Source organism: Phaethon aethereus, assembly GCF_964289735.1.
Source record: "Phaethon aethereus genome assembly, chromosome: W".
Classification (NCBI taxonomy): domain Eukaryota; kingdom Metazoa; phylum Chordata; class Aves; order Phaethontiformes; family Phaethontidae; genus Phaethon; species Phaethon aethereus.
In genome coordinates, this window is record NC_138581.1 from 40,929,773 (window position 1) to 40,954,885 (window position 25,113).

At 43.2% G+C, this 25,113-nt stretch overlaps 1 protein-coding gene across 1 annotated transcript in view; it reads right to left on the minus strand.

Annotated features, from left to right (window-relative positions):
• Positions 1-1,611: 1,611 nt before the first annotated feature.
• The window catches only part of LOC309415222 (E3 ubiquitin-protein ligase KCMF1-like), a gene marked incomplete at both ends in the record, with an annotated part of 61,239 nt that continues 37,737 nt past the window's right edge, over positions 1,612-25,113 (minus strand). The window contains 5 exons of the mRNA XM_082012673.1: positions 1,612-1,864; positions 3,231-3,510; positions 9,643-9,828; positions 12,586-12,676; positions 21,579-21,718. Of these exons, the coding sequence (XP_081868799.1) occupies positions 1,612-1,864; positions 3,231-3,510; positions 9,643-9,828; positions 12,586-12,676; positions 21,579-21,718 (950 nt within the window). The remainder of the gene's footprint in view (positions 1,865-3,230; positions 3,511-9,642; positions 9,829-12,585; positions 12,677-21,578; positions 21,719-25,113) is intronic.

Here is a 25,113-nt window from a genome sequence, read left to right on the forward strand (position 1 = left end):
AGGTTGTCAAGCATTGGAACAGGCTGCCCAGGGAAGTGCTTGGGCCACCGTCCGTGGAGGTATTTAAAAGACATGTAGACGTGGCGCTTAGGGACATGATTTAGTAGCAGACGTGGTAGTGTTAGGTTAATGGTTGGACTTGATGAACTTAAAGGTTTTTTCCAACCTAAATGATTCTATGATCAGGTTAACTCCCCCTGCCCCCAACAGTGGATATATGAATCTTTTACACCTAAATAAAGTATATTTAACACAAAAAGGAAGACTTTAAAGAAAGGTGAACAAAATTTGGGTTTAGGGCACTCAGAAGCCCTTTGTGGTAGATTCCAGTAGTGGCCCTTGTTTTTTGTCTCCTACAGATGAATACAAAGTTCAATTCCACATGGATATGATGTCTAACAGGGCAACATAGTGGTCACAATATAGCAAAACGTCACACTCTGGAAGCAAAAATATAGCCCGCTGCAGAGTTTGCATTAACACGCAGGGAGAGCACATTAAAAGGTCATTGGTCATGTGTTACTCAAAGGCCTCAAACTGCTAGTGAGCATTGATCTCTTTTTTTGTCACATTGCCTTTGAATAATGGGAAAGGTTTGGGGTTTGTCGTGGTTTTGGCTGGGATAGAGTTAATTTTCTTCCTAGCAGCTGGTATAGTGCCACGTTTTGGTTTTGGGATGAAAATAATGTTGATAACGTGCTGATGTTTTGGGTTGTTGCTAAGCAGTCAAGGACTGTCCAGCTTCTCGTGCTGGCCTGCCAGCGAGAAGACTGGGGGTGCACGGGGAGCTGGGAGGGGACACAGCCAGGACAGCTGACCCAGGCTGGCCAAAGGGATATTCCATACCATACGATGTCATGCTCAGTACATAAACTGGGGGAGTTGGCCAGGGGAGGGCCGCTGCTCAGGAGGTGTCTGGGCATCGGTTGGCGTGTGGTGAGCAATTGCGTTGTGCATCACTTGTTTTGTACATCCTTTTATAATTAATTTTTTTCTCCTTCCTTTTCTGTCCTATTAAACTGTCTTTATCTCAACCCATGAATTTTACTTTTTTTTTTCTGATTCTCTCCCCCATCCCGACGATGATGGGGGGGTGAGTGAACGGCTGTGTGGTGTTTAGCTGCCTGCCGAGTTAAACCACAACAGGGTTTTATAGTTTTACTCCTTGTACTTACATTTTTTAAATGACAAGGTTACTAAGACTCATGCATGCTGCAAAAAAAAAAAAATCTTGTAGTAGTTAAGGTAAACCATCCAAGCAATTTTTATTTATTAATATTCATAAATACACACAGCAGCTTCATTAGAGATTTTTCATTTTTTCCTCTTCAGTTTGAATGTGGAGTATTAGGAGAGCTTTTTGCATGTCAAGCTACAGGACGCAGAGCTTTTTTCTCTGCACTGCAACTTATATTTACCTGCTAAAAGTAAAAATTGGTTAAGTGGAAATGATTATCGTATATATCTTTTCTCTCTTCCTTTGAATGTACACAATGTAACAAGAGTGACAGACCTGAAATTACAATCACTAAAACAAACCCAAGGTAGTTGTTGTCCACTTTCATTGGCAAATACAGCACAGAGGACATTTGTCTGCAAAGTGGGATGCCATCAAAGAGGAGGCTCATTTCCTTTATTATTCTCTTTTAAATTTAGGTTTTCTAAAGCAACATCTAGAGGCATAATATCTACACAGCCCATAGCACCAAAATCAGCAATCTCTCCCTGTTCCTCCTCATCTGAGGAGGAACTTTCTTCCTGCATCAAAGTGGACAGTAGAAGCTCTTGTACAAACAAGCTGCGGTCTGCCCGTTCGCTTTCCTTTGACTGACGCTCTGCTTCTGACATCTTAGGATCATTCAGTCTGCATAGCATCACAGAAAGAGAGAAGACAGGCTTAGTAATATCATCAACAAAATGAGCTTTCACTAATTGCCTAAACATCTGGACTGATGCGTGCTGAATAACATCTGAAAGCCATTCCTTTGAGAAACAACCTAGGTACTGCTATACTTCTTTTGACGTGTACAGATCTGACAACACCTGGCACTCCTGATGCAAGAGTACAGACATTTAACAAACTTGATCCTAGATGCTTCAAAAAAACTTCATAGAAGTAGATTCTAAGGCTGAAGGAAAAAAATAGCTTTTTCTGAAGTTTCTTTCCCTTCAGAGGGGTTTTGTTTTAAGGGGTGTTAGAATTCTCTAGTTATCCCTTAAGTGCTCATTTTGTCCCCAGGACAACTTCTCAATGCAAGCATGACACAAAATACATTACTACACACATAATGCCCAGAGATTCCCAAAGCATGGTACATCATTCACTTCACTTATCAGTGCTTGCACCATCACCTAACAGAAGTAAGGAAACTGCTTGCTCCAGTTCTATCCGAGCTCACAAGACCAGTGACTGACATTTGCAGATACTTTCATTAAACTTATTATTTTCAAAATGTTTTGGATTGAGATATTATAACAAGTTTTGATAAAAATCAGCATGGCAGCAATAAATTGTCCCAACCCAGGTTTCTAGACACAGAAACTGTTTAAAAGCCTGTGCTCTTTCTCAACGTGTAGTTGAAAAACACACCCCACCCCCCTGAATCCAGAAAATCAATATTCTAAACCTCCTAAAAGAGCTGGAATGAGAGTGAGCAACTCTTCTATAGCAGAATGGACTAGATGATCGTTGTAGGTCGCTTCCAACTGAACTATTCTATTCTATAGAACTCTAGGATCTAACTATACTTTCTGCAACAGATATGTATTCTGCTTATTAATAGCACATTCCTTATTTGCTTTTGCCATCCAAAATACTTTATATATAAACCTTTATTCAACCTTCAGCCTTAATTAAAGATTAATTTCCTATTAAATAAAACTACCTTTTAAGTTCTGTCCTCTCACATTATCAGCATAAAAGTTTGAAACATATTATTATAAAGGCTCTTATTTTATCAGAAGTAGTAGGGTAAACAAGCACAGTTTACCAAAGTAATATCCCTTATATTTCTCTTCAAATTGAGAAACAGCAAGTAATATTTATTCATTGCCTAGGAACAAACACACAGCAGGATTGAAAAGGAGATGTTAGAAATGCAAACAAAAGCATAGTATCTCAACTACAAACTTCATTAGGGATCTGGCAGTAGTTTCACTGGACTCTATGTCCATAACAGGGCCAAGGAAAACAGAAATGGCAGAAGAGTTAAAACCACAGAACAAATTACCTCGTAAGAAGAAACTGGGAATTCTGTATAGTCTGCTGATTGTTTTCTGTGTTAGATGTATTGGTTGCTGCTATAGATTGTGTAAGAGTGGCAGGGATGCTGCTTGTGTTAGTGCGTCTAGTTGCATTGCGTGCAGTCTCCAGTTGTTGTCTTGCTGCCTGTGCATGCTGTCGCTCCAACTGCAGTTGCATCTGCAGCTGCTGTAACTGAGAAGCAGAAGGGCCAGAAGAATTGAGCTGCCCTGCAGAACGTCTCACGCCTGATAACTGAGATAAAAGCTCTGCCAGAAGAGAGAGAAGTTTCTACAGTGAAATCTGCTTAAATACATATCACACAACAGCATAAATATGTCCTGAATACCAGTATATCAATTCCTTTGCTTTCTAAAACCTTTCATCAATTACATTAATGAACAAATCATACTGATTTGAAAAGCTTCATGGGCTACACATTACAAGCATCCCACGTCTCAAAGCCCATGGGTAAGGAAGATTAAGAATCATCTAGAGTAAAGAACTGTGCATAAACAAGAGTCAAAGCTTAAAGCTTTTTAAACCAATAAGAGTCAACCTATGGGGAATACCAGATAAGCAATATCTTGTGCAACAATTCTCTAAAATGTTACTTCAAGTCAAAATAGTTATTGATTAAAAAACCACTTCAATTCTGACTTCAGTTGGTGGCTTTGTATCCCCCCATGCACCTTCAATGTGTATTCCAGAGGGAAGCTGTGCTGCAGAAAAGACAAACATTACAGCATCATTTCAGACATTTTTAGAAAATATTCAGTTCAGAAAGGCTTTTCAAATGTTGTACTATATGAAAAATATTTGACCACAGCAGGGCTTTTTTGTGAGACTTTAAACCTCTGCTGGAAAAAGGGAAATTCTAATGATAAAAAAATGAAATAAGTAAGTCTAGCCTCCTTTCCTCCAAAGTTCAAGACTGTGACAAATTCTGTCCATGCTAAGCATTTCCCAAAATTAATGTTAATAATAAGTTATTACTCAGTGATTTACTACAGATTACATTCCATACAAAGATTTGAGTACTACTTTGCCGTTTTTGATGCAAGGAGGGCAGAAGTAGTAGATTATTTTTTTCCCCTATCCATCCAACCCTCATTAAAGCTGCAAGTTGTTATTACAGGTCATAAAAATTTTCCTTCCATCTTACTTTCAAGATATAATCCTTTGAAACTAGCCTTTTCTTAGGGGAATAAAGCACAATGCAGTAGCTCTTTGCATCAGGAGCACTTGGAATGCCAGCAGTAAATGCTCGTCACTTTTAATCAGCACAGCTAATCATATCAAGATTAACTATCAATAATATTTTATTTCACTGATTACTGATAACCACCACAAGGAGAAAAATAAATAAATAATATTTATAGGTCTGTTACAAGCACAAGTTCTAACTTCTGGTAGTATGTACTAATTATTACCCCAATACAAAGGAAGACTTATAACATTGCCAGGTAAGACAGATGCATTTATCCTCACTGTTTGTAATATCACTTTGAGTACAGCTTAACAGAACCCTGGTAGCAGATGTGAATTTGAGACATAGGCTTGGCATGACACAGCCAGCCAGCACTACATTCTCTGAATGCAAAAAACATATTATTCAAAAAAAAAAAAAAAAGGATGACGACAAGACTCAGAGGAATACCATTTTATTATACATGCTCCTAAATGGGAAGACCTTGTGAGGCTGAAACAAACCAAAGCAGACACTTCACATTTAACTCAGCTGAACTAACACCCACTGTAACAGTAAGAGGAAGTCTTGCACTCCAGGACACACAAACATCCTCCCTTCTTGCACCAACTCTAGTTCTTTACAGACCCACGACCTGATTTAACTCACTAAGATGACAGAAAATTTTTCATCCTCTTTTGTTGGGATATTTTTAGTAGTAGGAGTGCAGCCAGCAGGTCCCGGGAAGTGATTCTTCCCCTCTATTTGGCACTGGTGAAGCCGCATCCAGAGTGCTGTGTCCAGGCTCCCCAGGACAAGAGACACATGGACATAATGGAGCAAGTCCAGTGGAGGGCCACCAAGATGATCAGGAGGCTGGAACACAGTACATGAGGAAAGAGCGGGAGAACTGAGTTTGTTCAGCCTGTAAAAGAATACTTTGGAAGATATCTTATTGTTATCTGAATCTATCCGATTGGAAGATACAGAGAAGGCTAAGCTAGACTCTTCTCAGAGGCATACAGCAATAGGACACCAGTCAGACAAGGGAACATGGGAAATTCCAATTACATCCAAAGGGTTTTATTTTTTATATCCCTCCCCATTCCCCCCTTTTAAAATATTAAGGTTTTTAAATACTAGAACAGGTTGCCCAGAGAGGTTGTAGGATCTCTGTCCTTGGAGGCGTTCAAAACTCAACTGAATGAGGCCTTGAGCAACCTGATCAACCTGATCTAAATAGACCTCCTTTGAGAAAGGGGTTAGAAATAGACAACCTGCAGAATTAATTTTTTCTATTATTTTTCTGCCATTTCAATGAGTTAAATCAGCTCACAGAGGGCTTGAAGAGCAGCCAGCACAACAGAGGCAAAGGAACTATGCCTATGGAAAGGGGGGTGGAGGTGGGAGGGGAAAGGGATGGAGTTGCAGCTTCCACTTCCAAAAGCAATGCACTCTTAAATGGGTTCACTGCCTCTCAAGGAATCATAGCCTAACAATAAGAAGCTCCAGTTTAAACATTCATGCTCTTCCAGGATCTGAAGCAAAGGCAGATAATATCAGGAACTTAGGTAAGTGCAGAAAGTTCTGAAGTTTCCCTGACACCATCTTTCACTATATGAGTGTAAGATTGATGTCTTAATATTTTACGTTAGGACAAATTATAGCGCTTTTAAAAATCAACTTCTTGGTAATTTTTATTTTTACCTCTTTATAGATCACAAAGTTGAAAAAATACTTACAGATCAATTCTGTAAATCCTAAAAACATACCTGTGTGATTGTTGGAAGTTAAAAATGAGACATCTTCCCCTTGAAAATTCTCCTAAACCTGACCAAAATATGACACACAAATCAAAGAATTGTTTGGGTTGGAAGGGACCTTTAAAGATCATCTAGTTCCAATCCCCCTGCCAATAGGCAGGAATATCTTCCACGAGATCAGGTTGCCCAAAGCCCCATCCAACGTGACCCTGAACACTTCTAATGACGAGGCATCCACAACTTCTAGGGGCAACCTGTTTCAGTGTCTCACCACCCTCATCGTAAAAAAATTTCTTCCTTATGTCCAATCTAAATTTACCCTCTTTCAGTTTAAAACTGCTGCCCCTTGTCTTGTCACTACAGGCCCTGACAAAAAGTCTCGCTGTCTTTCTTATAAGCCCCCTTTATATATTGAAAGGACAGAATAAGGTCTCCCTGGAGCCATCTCTTCTCCAGGCTGAACAACCTCAACTCTCTCAGCCTTTCTTCATAGGGGAGGTGTTCCACTCTCTGATCATTTTTGTGGCCCTCCTCTGGACCTGCTCTAACAGGTCCATGTTTTTCTTGTACTGGTGACCCCAGAGCTGGACACACACTGGATGCAGGACCTTGCACTTGGCCTTGTTGAACTTCATGAGGTTCGCATGGGCCCACTCCTCAAGCCTTTGAAGGTCCCTCTGGATGGCATCCCTTCCCTCTAGCAAAACAACTTCTCCACTCAGCTTGGTGTCATCTGCAAATTTGCTGAAGATGCACCCGATCCCACTATGTCACTGATGAAGATATTAAACAGTACTGGTCCCAGTACGGATCCCTGAGGGATACCACTCGTTACTGGTTTCCACTTGGACATTAAGCCATTGACTATAACTCTTTGGACACAGACACCCAGCCAATTCCTTATTGATCAAACAGTCCATCCATCAAACCCATATCTCTCTAATTTAGAGAGAAGGATATTGTAGGGGACTGTATCAAAGGTCTTCCAGAAGTCCAGGCAGATGACATCTGTAGCTCTTCCCTTGTCCACTGATGTTGGCTGTCTCGAATCACCTCCCTGTCTCCCATATGCTTTGACATAGCTTCTAGGACAATCTGTTCCATGATCTTACTGGGCACAGAAGTGAAGCTGACAGGTCGGTAGTTCTCACGGTCCTCCTTTTTACCCTTTGTAAAAATGGGCGTGATGTTTCCCTTTTTCCAGTCACCAGGGACTTCACCTGACTGCCAGGACTTTTCAAATATGATGGAGAGTGGCTTGGCAACTACATCAGCCTATTCCCTCAGGACCCTGGCATGCATCTCATCGGGTCCCATAGACTTGTGCATGTTCAGGTTCCTCAGGTGGTCTCGAACATTATCTTCTCTTACAGTGGGAGGGACTTTGCTCCCCCTGTCCCTGCCATGAGGTTCAGGGGCTTGAGAGATGTGGGAAGAGAGATTACGGTTGAAAACTGAGGCAAAAAATTGTTGAACACCTCAGCCTTCTCCATGTTGGTTGTCACTAGTTCCTATGTCTTACTTATTGGGGGTGGGTACATTGTCTTTAATCTTCTTTTTCTGGCCAACGTACCTGTATTATACTAAGCTTGTATTATTCTTCACACCCCTTGCCAAATTCAGCTCCAACTGTGCCTTAGCCTTCCTGGTCCCATTTCTACACATCCAGGTAGCGTCCCTATATTCTTCCCAAGATACATGTCCCTGGTTCCACTCCCTGTGCATTTCCTTCTTACACTTTAGTTTGACCAGGAGGTCCTTACTCAGCCATGCCGGTCTCCTGCCTTCCTTGCCTGATCTCCTATACATGGGAATTGAGAGCACTTGAACTCTAAGAAAAATGTCCTGAAAGAGCTGCCAGCCCTGTTCAGCTCCTTTGTCCCTGAGGGCAGTTTCCCAAGGGGTCCCATCCACTAGTTCCTTAATCAACCAATCTTGACTTCTCCAATTAGTACATACAGATGAAGGTGCCCCAAGCAGAGACAAGGGTCCAGTCTCCTTCATCTTGTGAGTTTCTTGTGTTAGTCAGCTCAAGGTTGAGTTCAGGCTTACCTTCCCCTTGCACAGCCTTAAGGCGGAGCTGTTGCTCAGCTCTATATAAAATGCTTATTAAAATACAGTTATTTAAGAATTTTAAAAGACCTCCTAAAAAATCAACAATCCTGTCATTCAAACTGTAATCTGAAAGTAAACTGAGCACATTTTAAATGTCTATCAATAGTATTCCAATTGAACCAACTCCAGATTTTCAGTCTGGAGAAGAGGAGGCTGAGGGGAGACCTTATCGCTCTCTACAACTACCTGAAAGGGGGTTGTGGCGAAGAGGGTGTTGGTCTCTTCTCCCAAGTAACTAGTGATAGGATGAGAGGAAATGGCCTCAAGTTGCGCCAGGGGAGGTTTAGATGGGAGATTAGGAAAAATTTCTTCACCGAGAGTGTGGTCAAACATTGGAACAGGCTGCCCAGGGAGGTGGTGGAGTCACCATCACTGGAAGTGTTCAAAAAACGTGTGGACGTGGCACTTCAGGACATGGTTTAGTGGGCATGGTGGTGTTGGGTTAACGGTTGGACTTGATGATCTTGAAGGTCCTTTCCAACCTTAATGATTCTGTGATGAACTCAAGTACAGCACTTGGTTTGTGCTAAAAAAACCTAAGATTTATCTCTAACACCTCTGTGCACATGGCAAATTAAAGCTAGATGCACTGAAGTAATGGTGGTTAGAAACAATTACATTTAAAAATACATACATATCATATGAGGAGAGGCTAAGAGACTTGGGATTCTTCATCCTGGAATAGAGAAGGCTCAAGGGGGAGGAATCTTATCAGTGTATATAAACACCTGATGGGAGGGAATGAAGGAAAGGGAGCCAGACTCTTCTCTGTACTGCCCACTGACAGGGCAAGAGGCAATGGGCACAAATTAAAACAAATTAAATCCATCTGAACACAAGAAAACACTTTTAATGTGAGTCAAACATTTTAACAGTTTGCCCAGAGAGGCTGTGGAGACCATCCATGGAGATATTCAAAACCTGACTGGATGTGGTCCTGGGCAACCTGCTCTAGGTGGCCCTGCTTTGGGGGTATGTGTGTACGCACGTGTCTGTGTGTTGGACTAGATGACCTTGAAAGATCCCTTCCAACCTCAACCATTCTTTGATACCACCTGTGGACAGGACAGTCATGGGAATGAGTCTAGAAGTCTCTAAATTTAAAAGCACAAGCTAAAGGGGCAGTGTTTTTAATTTCAGAAGTTCTAGGTTCAATCCCTGTAGACAATCCAATTAAGGATACTTTTCATCAGTAAACACCCATCAATTATGAGACTGGGAAGCATAAATTTTTTTTCAAAACACAGAAAAACAAGGCAACTATTATCGTCTTGGATTTTGTTTCAAAGTCTATTTAAGGACTCTGAGCTACAATCAGTGGTTACAGCTCTTACCAGCTATAGGATCCATGGTTTCTCTATTGCTTGGAGAATATGAACTCTGAGAAGATGAAAGCCCACCAGTGGAACTGCTAGTAAAGTGCATGTTTGATCTACGTGCACGAGGGCCTCCCAAACCCCGGCCTGGGTGAAACATTCTACGTACGTGCCGAACACCACTAGATTCATCGTAACCAAGCAGTTAAGAAAAGTCTTTTGCTATCAAATATTAAACAGCAAGAACATTTACTAGGTGGAATAGTCAGGCAACACACTATTCCTCATTCATAAAACAATGATCCAACTTTATAAGTGCAATGCAATCATAGCTATGGTGCCAGTCAGACCTATAGATCTGAACCCAAGGCACCCAGGGCTGCTTGCACCAAATTAATCTTTCCCAGACTTTTTATCATGTCTAAAAAATGTCAGGATGGATTTCCTGCCTTCTGGATCAAAGTTTTCTACTAGGTAATTTAAACTGATGATGCATATTCCAGCAGAACAAATTATTCAATAGACCTAAGGATTTTAACATCAAAATTAGGAAAGAAGGGTATTTGAATACTGAAAAAAATCTACAAAGTTTTATTGCTATTCTTACCAAGAGCACACAGTAATTATTGCATTTTATACTTTTATCCAAGGAATTTCACCCACTCCAGTCTTCAAGGAATTGCAGGTCAACAGATGATTCAGCACTTCTCTCATACCCCTTTGCTTCATCTTCCCCCTCTTTCTCCACACAAATTCCATTTGCTCCAATTATGAAAACAAGTCCTTTCACTTTCTTTATTTCCCACATTTCTTAGGAGATGTCTATAAAAGCTATGACTTGAAATATAAGCTTGGTTTGTTCCTCCTTTGAATCTGTTGATACTGGATACTGGTAGTGACAGAACATTGCCACTAATATTTTACTGATTGACTACTGCTCTCATGCAGTTTGGGAAGCTTTCCATAGCTACATCTGACAGAAAAATGCCCTCATTCTGGGATTTTTTTAAAGTAAACTTGGGAAATAAGATAACTAGAACATCCTTAATATAAATCCTTTGAAAAATTCCAGCCTTGGTATCATTTAGAAAAAGATCTTAGTAGCTTGCTAACTGCACCTTTCGAAGTGTTTTTAAGATAAACAACATTAAACAGTAGTTAAGATTATATTGATGTCTCACCCAACTATGCTGGGGTTAAAAAAGCATTTGGAACTCTTAACTCATTGAAAACATATACTGAAAACAACCAAGCTAGAACCATTTACATGGTCAAGACTAAAGTCATGTTTAAAACAGTAAAACAGTTGAAAATTGTTTAAGAAAGAAACTGGAATTTAAAGAGCTGTCCAGAGTCTCCAGAGATAAAGGTGATATCTTACAGTAGCTGCACAGGATTCTTGACAAGAAATATGTGTGGCCATTTAAAACAGCTTAAAAAAACCCTTCTAACTGCTACACAGAAGACAATATCCTTTCCTAAACTTCTAGCAGCTGGGTGGGGGGAAATCTCTCCACCTTTTTCTTCCTTTTAGTCTTAACTGTCAGAAGACATGAAATAGTACCCAACATGGAACAGCTAGTCTACAAAAATTTTCTCTATCAAGTTTTGTGGACTTGGCAACACTGACTGCTAAAGCAATGCTGTACAGAAACTTCCACATGCATTTTCTATACTTATAACATGGTCCAATTTATAAAGCTCCCCCCCATCAGTTTTGTGATGACTGACACCGTGGCCTTACTCAGTAACTGAAAAGATTATTCTGATTTCTCTAGCTCTTATGTAGCTAGTAATAAACACACATTTCCCAATTAAAAGTTATCTGATGTCACTGATGTGGGAGGGGGAGGAAAAACTCCAAAAGCGTGAATTCTAATCCAACACCTCATCCACTTCAATAGGAAGTTAATTCCACTGTCTAATTGGGACTGACAATTTAAATGTTAACAAATTTAAATGTAAATACAGATCACAACCAAAGTGAAACCATTTCCTCTAATGTTGCTAGCAGTAGATATAGTGAACTTGAGTTGTTAGGCCTTTTTTTTTCTTTTAAGAAGCCCTGAACAAAAAATGCACTATCAAATTACACTAGAAGTGTATTTTTTTAAATGAGATACAGAAAGATAAATAATTTATCAAGATCACTTGAGAGTTTTTCATGATAGCCTGTACTTCCATGAAACAAGAGTACCTTCTGAAATTATGTTGCAGGTATTTGTACAGCAAAAAACAAGCCACATTGCTATTCCTAAGACCAAGTAACACAAAAGAAAATTGTACTTGAAGTGCAAAGAAACTGACAGTTTGAGCTCTTCAGTCATTGAGAGTAGTTATATCACTACAGTCTGCAGATAACTGAAAGACAGCCCTAATCCCTAGGAAGTCTCCTGATAGCTCTTCTAGTTATATCTTATTTATTGACTTTTTTTTAACAGGCTGAAACTACCCTATTGAAATACAATGATAAAACTAATCAAAAACTTAAAAGCACTCAATTTCAAAGTTTAAGGCATTCTCTAACACGTTTGCTTTTGGTGAAATTTACTGCTTTCAGTCTTGTAATTATCTATAATACACTATTGCATCTGGATTGCTGTTTTCCCATACACAAAATGGCATCAGAACTGACCAAGAAGGGTAAAAACTGCAGTACAGAAAGAAGCAGATGGGTGTCAAAAACACCTTTAAAAGGTTTTGCTATCAGGAATAAAACAAACACACACACCCACATTATCAAGCTACACCTAATGCCCATTCACAGTCTGACAGATATAAATATATATACATATAAAAAAATCAGACATACAGATCCCCTACAACTAAACACCAATTGTAAAAAATAAGCAAAACTGATATAGCCACCTGACTACAGAAGTCAGAATAAGTAGTTACAGGTATCGTAAGGGACAGTCTATCCCTTTTCCCTCAACTTAAAAAAGGATATTAAATCTCTAGGAGCTCTGTGTTCCAGTGTAAGATGAGCTGCAAAGTCATCTGTGACATGATTAGGATCCCCTCCAGGTAATGCTGCACATATTGGACAGATCTGAAACAACAAAGTGAGAAAAAAAAAAACACAATTAACTTTACACAAATCACAAAACACATAATTCAGAGTTGATCACGTGACATGGATTCTTATACTTTAAATATCACATTCTAATCCTGTATCTAAACAGCCATGGGTTTAAAACAGTAAATGTGTTCAAATGCAACTGTTAACTTCAGTATCTTTTTAAGACCCACTTTTCTTTGTAATTATGCTTTTAATAATACCATGGAAACCAAAAAGTAAAATTTTCAAATCCTATCTGAACTGTTTCAGCTTTCAAACTTGTCTTTATATGTCAGTTCCAGCACAGACAGTAGGTCTGGTTACACAGGATTACTGCTTGTATGTACCTGCATATGACATTATGAAGTTCACTTACTGCTCTTTGAATCCCCAAGCAACTTCTCACTCATCTCACCAGAGAAATGTGGGAAAGAGAATGAAACCAGATGTGAATACTCATTAAAGTATCACCACTGAGACCACCCACTGAGGTAACATGGAAGTAGAGATTTGGCAAAGAGAAACTCTATTCCTACGTCATGGTTTCAGCCAAGATAGAGTTGGTTTTCTTCACAGAAGCTAGCATGAGGCCATGTTTTGGATTTGGGATGAGAAATTGTTGATAACGTGCTGATGTTTTCAGTTGTTGCTGAGCAGTCAAGGACAGTCCAGCTCCAGTCCACAATAACCCCCCCATAATCCAGGAGGAAGCAGTTAAGGACATCTTAAACCACCTGGACACCCACAAGTCTATGGGGCCTGATGGGATCCACACGAGAGTACTGAGAGAGCTGGCGGAGGAGCTTGCCAAGCCACTCTCCATCATTTATCAGCAGTCCTGGTTAACAGGGGAGGTCCCAGAAGACTGGAGGCTTGCCAATGCGATGCCCGTCTACAAGAAAGGCCGGAAGGAGGATCCTGGGAACTACAGGCCTGTCAGCCTGACCTCTGTACCGGGGAAGATTATGGAGCAGTTGGTCTTGAGAGTGCTCACAGGGCATGTGCAGGACAGCCAAGGGATCAGGCCCAGCCAGCACGGGTTCATGAAAGGCAGGTCCTGCTTGACCAACCTGATCTCCTTCTATGACCAGGTGACCCGCCTAGTGGATGAGGGAAAGGCTGTGCATGTTGTCTACCTGGACTTTAGTAAAGCCTTTGACACCGTCTCCCATAGCATGCTCCTGGAGAAACTGGCGGCTCGTAGCTTAGACGGGTTCACTCTTCGCTGGGTAAAGAACTGGCTGGATGGCCGAGCCCAGAGTTGTGGTGAATGGCATTAAATCCGGCTGGCGGCCAGTCACAAGCCGTGTTCCCCAGGGCTCAGTTCTGGGACCGGTCTTGTTCAATATCTTTATTGATGATCTGGATGAGGGGATCGAGTGCTCCCTCAGTAAGTTTGCAGATGACACCAAGTTGGGTGGGAGTGTTGATCTGCTGGAGGGTAGGAGGGCTCTGCAGAGGGATCTGGACAGGCTGGATCGATGGGCAGAGGTCAACTGTATGAGGTTCAACAAGGCCAAGTGCCGGGTCTTGCACTTTGGCCACAACAACCCCATGCAACGCTACAGGCTTGGGGAAGAGTGGCTGGAGAGCTGCCCGGCGGAAAGGGACCCAGGGGTGCTGGTTGACAGCTGGCTGAATATGAGCCAGCAGTGTGCCCAGGTGGCCAGGAAGGCCAACAGCATCCTGGCCTGTATCAGCAATAGTGTGGCCAGCAGGAGTAGGGAAGTGATCGTGCCCCTGTACTCGGCACTGGTGAGGCCGCACCTTGAATCCTGTGTTCAGTTTTGGGCCCCACACTACAAGAAGGATGCTGAAGTGCTTGAGCATGTCGAGAGAAGGGCAACGAAGCTGGTGAGGGGTCTGGAGAACAAGTCTTATGAGGAGCGGCTGAGGGAACTGGACTTGTTCAGTCTGGAGAAGAGGAGGCTGAGGGGAGACCTTATCGCTCTCTACAACTACCTGAAAGGGGGTTGTGGCGACGAGGGTGTTGGCCTCTTCTCCCAAGTAACTAGCGATAGGACGAGAGGAAATGGCCTCAAGTTGCGCCAGGGGAGGTTTAGATTGGATATTAGGAAAAATTTCTTCACCGAGAGGGTGGTCAGGCATTGGAACAGGCTGGCCAGGGAGGTGGTGGAGTCACCATCTCTGGAAGTGTTCAAAAAAACGTGTGGATGTGGCACTTCAGGACATGGTTTAGGGGACATGGTGGCGCTGGACTAATGGTTGGACTTGATGATCTTGAAGGTCCTTTCCAACCTAGTGATTCTGTGATTCTCATGCTAGCCTGCTAGCAAGAAGGCTGGGGGTGCATGGGATGTTGGGCCAGGACAGCCAACCCAGGCTAGCCAAAGAGACATTCCATACCCTAAAACATCATGCTCAGTATATAAAGCGGAGAGGAAGAAGGAAGGGGGGAATGTTCAGAGTTAAAGGCATCTGTCTTCCCAAGAAACCATTACACGTGATGGAGCCCTGCTTCCCTGGACATGGCTGAACACCTGCCTGCCCATGGGGAGTAGTGAATGAATTCCTTGTTTTGCTTTGCTTGTGTGCACAGCTTTTGCTTTACCTATTAAACTGTCTTTATCTGAAATCGTGAGTTTTCTAACTTTTACTCTTCTGATTCTCTCCCCCATCCCACCATGGGGGAGTGAGGAAGCGGTTGCATAGTGCTTAGTTTCTGGCTGGGGTTAAATCACAACATCTTACCAAGTATTTTGGGAGATGGTATTATAGTTTTGTTTTTTCCTTAATCCTAAACACACATTTAAAAAAAGTCTAGGGACACTTACTGCCATAGCAACCTTCATTCATTATTTTTATTTTTCCTGCCAATGACTTTGCATCCACCTGAGAGAAGTGTGCCTTAAAAGTCCTTTGCAACAGTTTTGCAGGCCAGCCTTAGTTTGACAGATCACAGGTTAATAAGCCAGAAAGGAGAAACTTCCACACCGTATGTTAGGTCTTTACTCTTCCAGAGAGATCAACTGATAAGACTGTAAACTAGGAGGGAGAACCTGGACACCAGACTGGAAGGGGCGAGGGAATCAATAGAACCATACAAATTGACAGAGACACATGCAGAGGGAAAGGAGAGCAGGGAGGAACAAAGGGGAGGGTAGACAGAAAGGGGTATAAAGTAGGTTGGTTGCATGTAAAACAGAGCTGGTCAGTATGTTTGTCCAGCATGAGTGAGGGGCCCAGCACTGGTGGTTGGAGCAGGACCACCAGTCACAGCCCATGTGGCGCCTGGTGCCCGCTGCTGGGTGAAAAGGGTGGGTGTGGGGGTGTGTGTGTCTGCATCTTCCCCAAACCTGGTGTATGTGTGTATTGGCTAGAAAACTTCAAGCTGGACTAGCTAATGAGTAGGGAGGAGGCTCAAGTCTAGGCAGGAGTATGAAGCAGACAAGGGTCTGTGCTAGTATGCCCAGAGGGATTTGCCAATGTGGAGTGCCTGTAAGATGAGTGCATGAGTGCTTGCTAGTGAGCATCGAGCTGGACTAGCTGGCAAGTAGGGAACCTGTGAAGCAGGTAAGAGTGCCTGGGAACCAGGCAGGAGTACTGGACAGACAAAGGGGGCCACACCAGTACTTGAGGGATCACAGTGAATGTGTGTGTGCTTGTGAATCTGGAGAGTATCATGTAGGTATCTACCAGTTGAAGAGGAAGAAGGAGACTTGGCTGCCTATACTTATGTTTTATGCAAATCCTATATGTAGGTGCTGTTGAAGGCAGCACTGTGTCTGTGGTTGTCTGTGTGATGGGCCATGTCAGTGTCCTGTGTGTGTGCATGGGTCTCTGGAACACGTGCTCAGCTTCACTACTGGTTGAACCTGCAAATGGGAAAGTGGCAGCTGCATCCCTCAGCCTGGGCAGAGGCCCCAGGCCCCCAGGCTGGGCTTCAGCAGCTGAGCAGAAAGGAGTCCTGGGCTGGAGAAGGCAGCCACGCTCTTACAATCCCTTGAAATTAACATATCACCCTATCACTGTGAATGAAATCCAGGAGATTATTAAAAAGCCTTAAGCCAGTTAGGGTCCAAACATCACAGTTGACAGGTTCTAGATCTGTTCTCTTATTATGCCATCATGCTCAGCAATAAAAACCCCAAGGAAGAAAGAAGGGGGAATGTTCAGAGTTATGGTGTTTGTCTTCCTAAGTAACCATTACTCATGATGGAGCCCCGCTTTTCTGGAGATGGCTAAACATCTGCCTGCCACTGGGAAGGAGTGTATGCATTCCTTATTTTGCTTTACTTGCATAGGCAGCTTTCACTATTAAACTGCCTTTATCTCAACACACAAGTTTTTGCCCTTTTTATTCCCCCCCCCATCCCACTAGGGGCAGGGGGGGAAGTGAGCAAACAGCTGGGTGGTGCTTAGCTGCCAGCCAGGGTTAAACGACAACCAGCGTTTTTGGCACCCAACATAGGGCTCAAAGGGTTGGAAACAATGACAGATTTGACCAGAGCATATTAGAGGGAACATATAATTATAGCTGTTTAACTGTTGCACACCACAACATTAACTTACCTGTTGTTGGTATTAGTTTCTCTGATCTGTGCCATGCTCCCTTTTTTTGCTGTACATGTTAAAGACTCTTTTTGGCTTGAGAAGACACCAGAAGCTGCCCCCATGGCCAACAGAGCCAGTTCCAATCAGCTCCAAGACAGACCTGCCCCTGGCAAAAGCTGAGCTAATCAGTGATGGTGGTAGCACCTCTGTAACAACATATTTAAGAAAGGGTAGAAAAGCGCACAGCAGCAGCTGTGAGAGAGGAGTGACAAAATGCAAGAGAAACAACTCTGCAGACACCAAGGTCAGTGAAAGAGGAGGAGGAAGAGGAGGTGCTCCAGGCACTGTAGCAGAGATTCCCCCGCAGCCCATGGTGAAGACCATAGTGAGGCAGGCTGTCCCCCTGCAGCCCATGGAAGACCACAGTGGAGCAGATATCCACCTGCAGCCCATAGAGGACCCCATGCCAGAGAAGGTGGATGTGCCCTGAAAGAAGCTGCAGCCCATAGAGAAAAGCCCACACAAGTACAGATTTTTCTGGCAGGAACTGCCAGAACATCCTTCTCTCTAAATTGGAGAAATATGGAATTGATGAGTAGATTGTTGGGCAGATGAGGAATTAGTTGGATGGTCACACCCAGAGGGCAGTGGTCAACAGCTCAATGTCCAGATGGAGACTGGTGACAAGGGCTGTCCCTCAGGGGTCCATACTGGAACCAGTACTGCTTAATATCTTCATCAATGACATAGCGGGATTGAGCGTACCCTCAGCAAGTTTGCAGATGACACCAAGCTGAGTGGTGTGGTTGACACACCTGAGGGAGGGCATGCCATCCAGAGGGACCTGGACAAGCTCAAGGAATGGGGCCCGTGCGAACCTCATGAGGTTCAAGAAGGCCAAGTGCAGGGTCCTGCACCTGGGTTGGGGCAACCCCCAGTATAAATACAGTCTGAGGGATGAATAGATCAAGAGCAGCCCTGCCAAGAAGGACTTGGGGGTACTGGTGGATGAAAAGCTGGATATGAGCTGGCAATGTGCACTAGCAGCCCAGAAGGCCAACTGTATCCTGGGCTGCATCCAAAGCAGCATGGCCAGAAGATCAAGGGAGGTGATTCTGCCCCTCTACTCCGCTCTGGGGAGACCCCACCTGGAGTACTGCATCCAGCTCTGGAGCCCTCAGCAGAGGAAAGACATGGACCTGTTGGAGCAGGTCCAGAGGAGGCCACAAAAATTATCAGAGGGATGGAACACCTCTCCTGTGAAGGAAGGCTGAAAGAGTTGGGGTTGTTCAGCCTAGAGAAGGCTCCAGGGAGACCTTCTTGCAGCCTTTCAGTACTTAAAGGGGGCTTATAAGAAAGATGGGGACAGACCTTTTTAGCAGGGCCTGTTGCAATAGAACAAGGGGTAATGGCTTTAAACTGAAAGAAGGCAGATTCAGACTAGGTATAAGGAAGAAATTTTTCCCAATGAGGCTGGTGAAACACTGGCACAGGTTGCCCAGAGAGGTGGTAGATGCCCCATCCCTGGAAACATTCCAGGTCAGGTTGGACGAGGCTCTGAGCAACCTGATCTAGTTGAAGATGTCCCTGCTCATTGCAAGGGGGGTTGGGCTAGATTACCTTTAAAGGTCCCTTCCAACCCAAACCGTTCTATGATTCTATGAACTGTGATCCCATGGGGTACCCATGGAGGAGCAGTCTATTCCTGGGAAGAACTGCAGCCTATGTTGGAGCGGTTCATGAAGGACTGTATCCCATGGGAGAGACACCACGCTGGAGCAGGGGAAGAGTGTGAGGAGGAAGGAGCAGCAGAGACAAAGCTTTATGAACTGACCGTAACCCTCATTCCCTGTCCCCCCGTGCCACTCAGGGAGGGAAAAGGAGGTAGACGAGTTGCGAGTGAAGTTGAGCCTGGGAAGATGGGAGGCATGGAGGGGGAGGTGTTTTTAGATTTGTTTTTATTTCTCATTGTCCTACTCTGTTTAATTGGCAAGAAGTTAAACTAATTTCCTGACATCGAGTCTGGTTTGCCCACGACAGTAATTGCTGAGTAATGTCCCTGTCTTTATCTTGACCCATGAGCTTTTTGCCATGTTTTCTACCCATCCTGTTGCTGGGGAGGGAGGTGAGAGAGCGCAGCTTGGTGGGCACCTGGCAGCCAGCCAAGGTTGACCCATCCCACCTGGTCCTTTCACTTCAGTCTAGTTGCTGCCTTACTAAGTACAGAATGAATGTGCTAAGTGTGACTGAGTAGCAGAAAACTGATGTCTTCGTTCTGAAACTTGATTCAAAGATTATATCTGATGGCATTTCTTACAGTTTTCAGAGCTGCAACCCTAAAAACCTTCTACCTCAATGCTTTGTTTCATTTGTTAATCACTCCACTCTACTGAAACCCAATAGCAACAGTAACAATCATCATAATGCCAGCCACATCCATCTGTACTTCCTCTTTATTGCTGACCATTATCCTTGATCTCCCTATTTAATGGGGAAATAATAACTACTGAGGTTTTAGTTCTAAAAAAAAAGAAATACACGCCAATAGTTCAGATGTTCTTAGGAAAGACCAGGACACCTTTGAGTCTCAGAACAGGTTGACCAATTTTACCTCCTCTACTACTCCTTCACATAAGGCCCTTAGCAGGCTCCAAGGAGAAAAATTCTCCTTCTCCTACATAATTTCTCAAAAAGTGAAGAGAGCTTAGAGGTCAGAACAAACAAGTCCAAAATCACGAGTCATTTCTCCACAACTTATTAAGATTTTAATAATTTTCCTCAAGGATGCACATTTTTATAGGCATCTACAGAAAAAATAACTAGACAACAGTTCCCTGAAATTCCTTCTATAATCATACATTCCTCAGGCATAAACAGTATTCACACGCAAACATGAATATATCCCCCGCTGCTGGAAAGATACCCAAACTTCTTGGTCAAGAATTTAACCTAGGATTGATAACACACATAACTGTTGAATTAGTGAAGTGGGCTTTAAAAATAAATACAAAACATACCCCTGGCACCTGTCCTGGTTTCAGCCAGGATAGAGCTGGTTTTCCTCACAGAAGCTAGTGTGAGGCTGTGTTTTGGATTTGGGATGAGGAACTGTTGATAATGTGCTGATGTTTTGGGTTGTTGCTGAGCCGTCAAGGACAGTCCAGCTTCTTGTGCTGGCCTGCCAGCGAGCAGGCTGGGGGTGCACGGGGAGCTGGGAGGGGACACAGCCGGGACAGCTGACCCAGACTGGCCAAAGAGATATTCCCTACCATACGACGTCATGCCCAGTACATAAACTGGAGTTGGCCGGGGGGGCGGAAATCGCTGCTCGGGGACGGGCTGTCGATCACGGGGTGGTGAGCAATTTCTGTATTGGGCATCACTTGTTCTTATACATTCCTTTGTTGGTATTATCATTATTGTTCCCTTCTTTCTTTCTGTCCTATTAAACCGTGTTTATCTCAACCCACGAGGTTTTTCCTAATTCTCTCCCCCGTCCCGCTGTGGGAGGGAGAGTGAGCGAGCGGCTGCGTGGTGCTTAGCTGCCGGCTGGGGCTAAACCACGACAGCACCATAAAGGGAAATCTAAAAACGGGGCTACAGACTTTCTAGAAAAGAGAGTAGTCTGAACACTAAGCAGTGCAAGCATGTAGTTTCTCAATGTTGTAATGAAGGTTGAGAACAAACCATTTCTAATAGTATCAAAATCCAAGTTATTTATTATTTTATTGTTTACATAGCAAAGAAGTCACCTCACATTTCATAAAAATTTCAGACCTTCTGGCACAAGCAACAGTAACATCTAGATATAAAAACTTGAGGAGATCAGAACACTTACTGACAAAAAACAGAAACAAAACAGTTGTTCCAGTAGTCTATTATACCATGTATAGTTGCTCTGCACCAATTACTACTGTTGAAATCATCAGGAAAATCAAGTGGTAGGGTAAAGGGAAACAGCAAGGGCCACTTTAGAAAAGGTCAATATATTTAAAAGCTATTTATTTTTACAAGGGTTTAACTCTCTCTGTAACACCCGGATTTAGTGGCCTGCATACCAAGGATCCAAGGACTCAGCTGCATAACCTTGACTCAGACTGCTGAGAAAGCACTGTGAGAAAGTCTGTAGAGAGGTAAAGGTGATGTTGTAGGTAGATGTAGGACTGCCGAGTTGAGAACTGTTAGTAGCTCAAGGAGTCAAGAGGGAGAACACCAGCATGACGTGTTACGTATGGTGCATACCTTCCTAGTCAGCATTTAAATGAACGCATACTTCAAGGAAAAAAAAAAAACCCCACAACAAACCCCACACAACTCTTTCTCTGAAAATTTTCCTATACTTTCATTGTAATTGAAAAACAACACTGAAGCAGCTTACCACCTCTGTTGATGTTTCTGCATGTTCAGAAGCAACATGTTCTTGAAGAGATGTTTCCGTATAACCCATCTTTCCACAATAAGGACAAGTAAAGGACTGTGGCTGCTCTACAGAGAAAGCTTCTCCACCATAATACAAATCTGGAAAAAGATTTTTTTTTTTAGGAGGGGTTATTTTCAAGCAGCATAGCTCATTATTTTATTTATATGACCTCTTTATATATACACCTATGTGCATGTAGTCACTGTCAAATTAATTCATTATTTAATCAAAAGAAACATTTTAATTCTGCACAAAGTGCATAAGCCAATATTATAAAGCTGTTCAATGACTCAACTTCCAAAAGAATAGACAGACTACACAATTTTCACTACCAAACAACATTACTTTCTAATATTTAGGAAGAGCAAAGTCTGATGGTGCTGCTGAACCATCACTTCTCCCCCCCTCCTTGTTCTTACCATAGGTGAGCTTGTACTACAAATAAAATCACTGTAGATGCACTGTGCTCTCACAGCCTTACTCACAGCAAATCTATGTTAAATACCATAATTGAAAATGCCTCAGTCACAACATCACTCCATATGTTGATACTGGTGCCATAGCTGAACAAGTGTTTAACAATAAGGGGAAATTTTAGTCAAGCAAAAAGGATTTTTATATTAAGCATTAATTATATTTTTTCCTTATCTACTAAATTCCTCTATGTTCCTCTAAGTCACATGATATCCTTATTTATAAAATGTCCTTTAAAAAGTTACTACTTTCTCTACACATCTGATGTTTAACCACACTGTACATACTCTTTCTTACCTTACATTCCATACAAGATTGTAATACAAGGCATAAACATTTAGAGAATGAAGTCATAAATCTTCCTAAAGCCTAAGCAGAAAGACATTTGTCATGGTTTAACGCCACCTGGCAACCAAGCACCACACAGCTGCTCACTCACTCCCCACTGGTGGGATCATAGAATGATTTGGGTTGGAAGGGACCTTTAAAGGTCATCTAGTCCAACCCCCCTGCAGTGAGCAGGGACATCTTCAACTAGACCAGGTTGCTCAGAGCCCCAGCCAACCTGACCTGGAACGTTTCCAGGGATGGGGCATCTACCACCTCTCTGGGCAACCTGTGCCAGTGTCTCACCAGCCTCATTGGGAAAAATTTCTTCCTTATATTTAGTCTAAATCTACCCTCTTTTAGTTTAAAAACATTGTCCCTTGTCCTATCACAACAGGCCCTGCTAAAAAGTCTGTCCCCGTCTTTCTTATAAGCCCCCGTAAGTACTGAAAGGCTGCAAGAAGGTCTCCCTGGAGCCTTCTCTTCTCCAGGCTGAACAACCCCAACTCTCTCAGCCTGCCCTCACAGCAGGGGTGTTCCATCCCTCTGATCATTTTTGCGGCCCTCCTCTGGACCTGCTCCAACAGGTCCATGTCTTTCCTGTGCTGAGGGCTCCAGAGCTGGATGCAGGACTCCAGGTGGGGTCTCACCAGAGCAGAGCAGAGGGGCAGAATCACCTCCCTCAACCTGCTGGCCACGCTTCTTTTGATGCGGCCCAGGATACAGTTGGCCTTCTGGGCTGCAAGTGCACATTGCCGGCTCACGTCCAGTTTTTCATCCAGCAGTACCCCCAAGTCCTTCTCATGCAGGGCTGCTCTCAAGAGTAGAACAGCACAACGTTTATAAACATTCTTTATTTTACTCTGATTTGTTCTTTGATGTTCTCTACCATCAGCCCTTGTTGCGGTTCAGAATACAGTGACATGCTTTCCTCTCATGCTTTTCCAGGTTTAATAAAACAAAAATTCTTGTTGAAGGGCCGAGCTTCAGCATTTTCTTCTCCTCTAACACTGGTTCTACAGGAACAGTGATCAAGTATTAAGCCACATGAAAAGGCTACAATAATATATTTTTAATTCTTACTTAAAGAAACTACAGGAACAGAAGAGCCTCCTATACTCCAAATAAACCAAACGATTTGGATGTAGTCCTGAAAGTCTCTTTGATCAGTCCCCCTCCCTACTTCACTGCAAAGTTTCTTCTACCTTCCTGGCTTGATTCTTCATGCAGATTTAGAGTAGACTATTTCAGTTGGAAGGGACCTACAACGATCATCTAGTCCAACTGCCTGACCACTTCACGGCTGACCAAAAGTTAAAGCATGTTATTAAGGACGTTGTCCAAATGCCTCTTAAACACTGACAGGCATAGGGCATTGACCACCTCTCTAGGAAGCCTGTTCCAGTGTTTGACCACCCTCTCAATAAAGAAATGCTTCCTAATGTCCAGTCTGAACCTCCCCTGGTGCAGCTTTGAACCATTCCCACGCATCCCATCACTGGATACCAGGGAGAAGAGATCAGCACCTCCCTCTCCACTTCCTCTCATCAGGAAGCTGTAGAGAGCAATGAGATCACCCCTCAGCCTCCTTCTCTCCAAACTAGACAAACCCAGAGTCCTCAGCCACTCCTCAAAGGACATGCCTTCAAGCCCTTTCATGAGATTTGTTTCCCTCCTCTGGACACATTCAAGGACCTTCACATCCTTCTTCAATTGTGGGGCCCAGAACTGCACACGGTATTCAAGGTGAGACCGCAGCTATGCTGAATACGGAGGAATAGTCATGCTCTTTTGATTGGCTGGTTATACTATGTTTGATGCACCCCAGGATGCGGTTTGCCCTCTTGGCTGCCAGGGCACACTGCTGGCTCATATTGAGCCTGCTGTCAACCAGCACCCCCAGATCCCTTTCTGCAGGGCTGCTCTCCAGCCACTCCTCTCCCAACTTGTACCCGACATAACTCTGTCCCAAGTGCAGAATCCAGCATTTGGACTCATTATATTTCATGTCGCTGATGATTACCCAATACTCCAATCTATCTAGATCCTTCTGCAAGGCCTCTTGTCCCTCAAGAGAGTCAAGAGCACCTCCCAGTTTGGTATCATCAGCAAACTTGCTAATGGTGCATTCAACTCCTGCATCCAGATCGTTGATAAATATATTGAACAGAACTGACCCTAGAATTGAGCCCTGAGGGACACTGCTAATGACTGGTTGGCAGCCAGATGTAGCACCATTCACTACAACCCTTTGAGCCCTACCCTTCAGCCAGTTCTTCACCCAGCACACCATGAACCCTCTCATCCCACAGTTGGACAACTTGTCCAGAAGGATGCTGTGAGGGACAATACCAAAAAGCCTTACTAAAAACCAGAAAAACTGCATCCACCACCTTCCCTTCATCCACAATTTCAGTGTCCACAAATGGAAAGTCATTGCTCCCGCAGGCGTGGTCCTCCAACTCAAGGGACTGGGCAGCCCAAGGTCTATCAGTATTATTAAAGACTGTGACAAAAAACACAGTGAATGCCTCCGCTTTTTCTTCATCCCTATTTGCCACGTGACCAACAAGTATCAGTCCAATGTTTTCTTTAGACCTCCCCTTGCTATTAACATACTTAAAAAAACCCTTCTTGTTATCTGACAGAACACTGGCCAGTTTCAAGTCTAGTTGAGCTTTGGCCTTTCACG